At 43.6% G+C, this 1,226-nt stretch overlaps 1 protein-coding gene across 2 annotated transcripts in view; it reads left to right on the top strand.

Moving 5' to 3' along the window:
• Positions 1-1,226, top strand: part of SLC1A7 (solute carrier family 1 (glutamate transporter), member 7) — an 86,765-nt gene that overhangs the window by 26,031 nt on the left and 59,508 nt on the right. For both annotated transcript variants that reach the window (XM_006839783.1, XM_006839784.1), the window contains exon 2: positions 438-517. In XM_006839783.1, the coding sequence (XP_006839846.1) occupies positions 438-517 (80 nt within the window). The remainder of the gene's footprint in view (positions 1-437; positions 518-1,226) is intronic.

The raw sequence follows: 1,226 nt of genomic DNA, 5'->3' as shown, positions 1-1,226 counted from the left end.
CTTATTCTTGTAGTAACAGTTGGTCTGCCTATGTTGTTTTATATTTTTCCTGTAGGTCTTTGTTTCAAGAAGTATCTTCTGTTCTTCTAGCCACTGCAGGTTGGTCTGCTTGTCCTTTCAAGTGGGAATTTCCCATCTCTGGAGATCTGGGTGTGGTTCTTTGTATGATATTCTTGATGTCATCCCACAACTCTCCTGATCTTCAGTCTTTAGTGTCTAATGCATCAAATCTCTTCTTCAGATGATCTCTAAATTCAGGTGGGATATGTTCAAGAGCATATTTTGGCTCTTGTGGACTTGTTTTCATTTTCTTCAATTTTAACTTGAACTTGCATGTTAGCAATTGATGGTCTATTCCATGGTCCATCAATTAATTCATTAAGCATCTGTGAAGTCTTCGTTGCTTGCTATAACCCTAGTTTTTTCTGTATTTTCAGGAGATTAGTTACTTCCAGTTTCCTGGAGAACTCTTGATGAGGATGTTGAAGATGCTGATCCTTCCACTGGTGGTCTCCAGGTGAGTGAAGTGGCAGGGCAGGGCAGGGCAGGGGGGTATGGCTAGTATGGCAGGGGATGGGGAGGGAATAGAGATAAAGTCTGTAGGTGCCCTGCACTTACCATGAGCTGCTACACTGCAGCTGCAGTCCTTGAGAGCAGTGTGATTGTGGGATCTTTATAAGAAGTAGGCTATATCACAGGCACTAGTCAGTTCAGTCCTATCCAATGACTAGTGATGTAAGCATCTTTAGTGGACAAAACAGGTGATGTGGAGTCATATGATGTGGCTCTGTCACTGTGGGATCTTGGGCAAATGGGGTCATGTCTTTGTACCTCATTTTCCTCCCCATTGTAGAATGGAAGTTGCTTTATTCCCATTATGATGTCTTTCAGCTAACACGTGTCTGTCTCTTGGGTTTCCCTGAGGCATTTGTAGTCCTAACATGAAGGCAGATATGCACACACTGACTGTGACACATAAGCCAGGGACAATGAGAGAGACTCCTCTAAAGTAGTTCAGAGCCTAGGTGTTCAGGAAGTGCTTCCTGGAGGTGGAGGGCAAGAGTAGCCTTCATCATGAATAGATATTTTGTTGTTGTTGTTGTTAGGTGCTATGGAGTTGACACTGACTCATAGCAACCCTATGCACAACAGAATGAACCACTGCCCTGTCCTGCACAAACCTCACAATTATTGCTACGTTTCAGCCCATTGCTGTTGCCACTGTG

This window comes from Chrysochloris asiatica, unplaced genomic scaffold, assembly GCF_000296735.1.
Source record: "Chrysochloris asiatica unplaced genomic scaffold, ChrAsi1.0 scaffold00026, whole genome shotgun sequence".
In the NCBI taxonomy this organism is placed as follows: domain Eukaryota; kingdom Metazoa; phylum Chordata; class Mammalia; order Afrosoricida; family Chrysochloridae; genus Chrysochloris; species Chrysochloris asiatica.
Note: the sequence above shows the minus strand (reverse complement) of the source record. Positions and strands in the feature narration are given on the sequence as shown.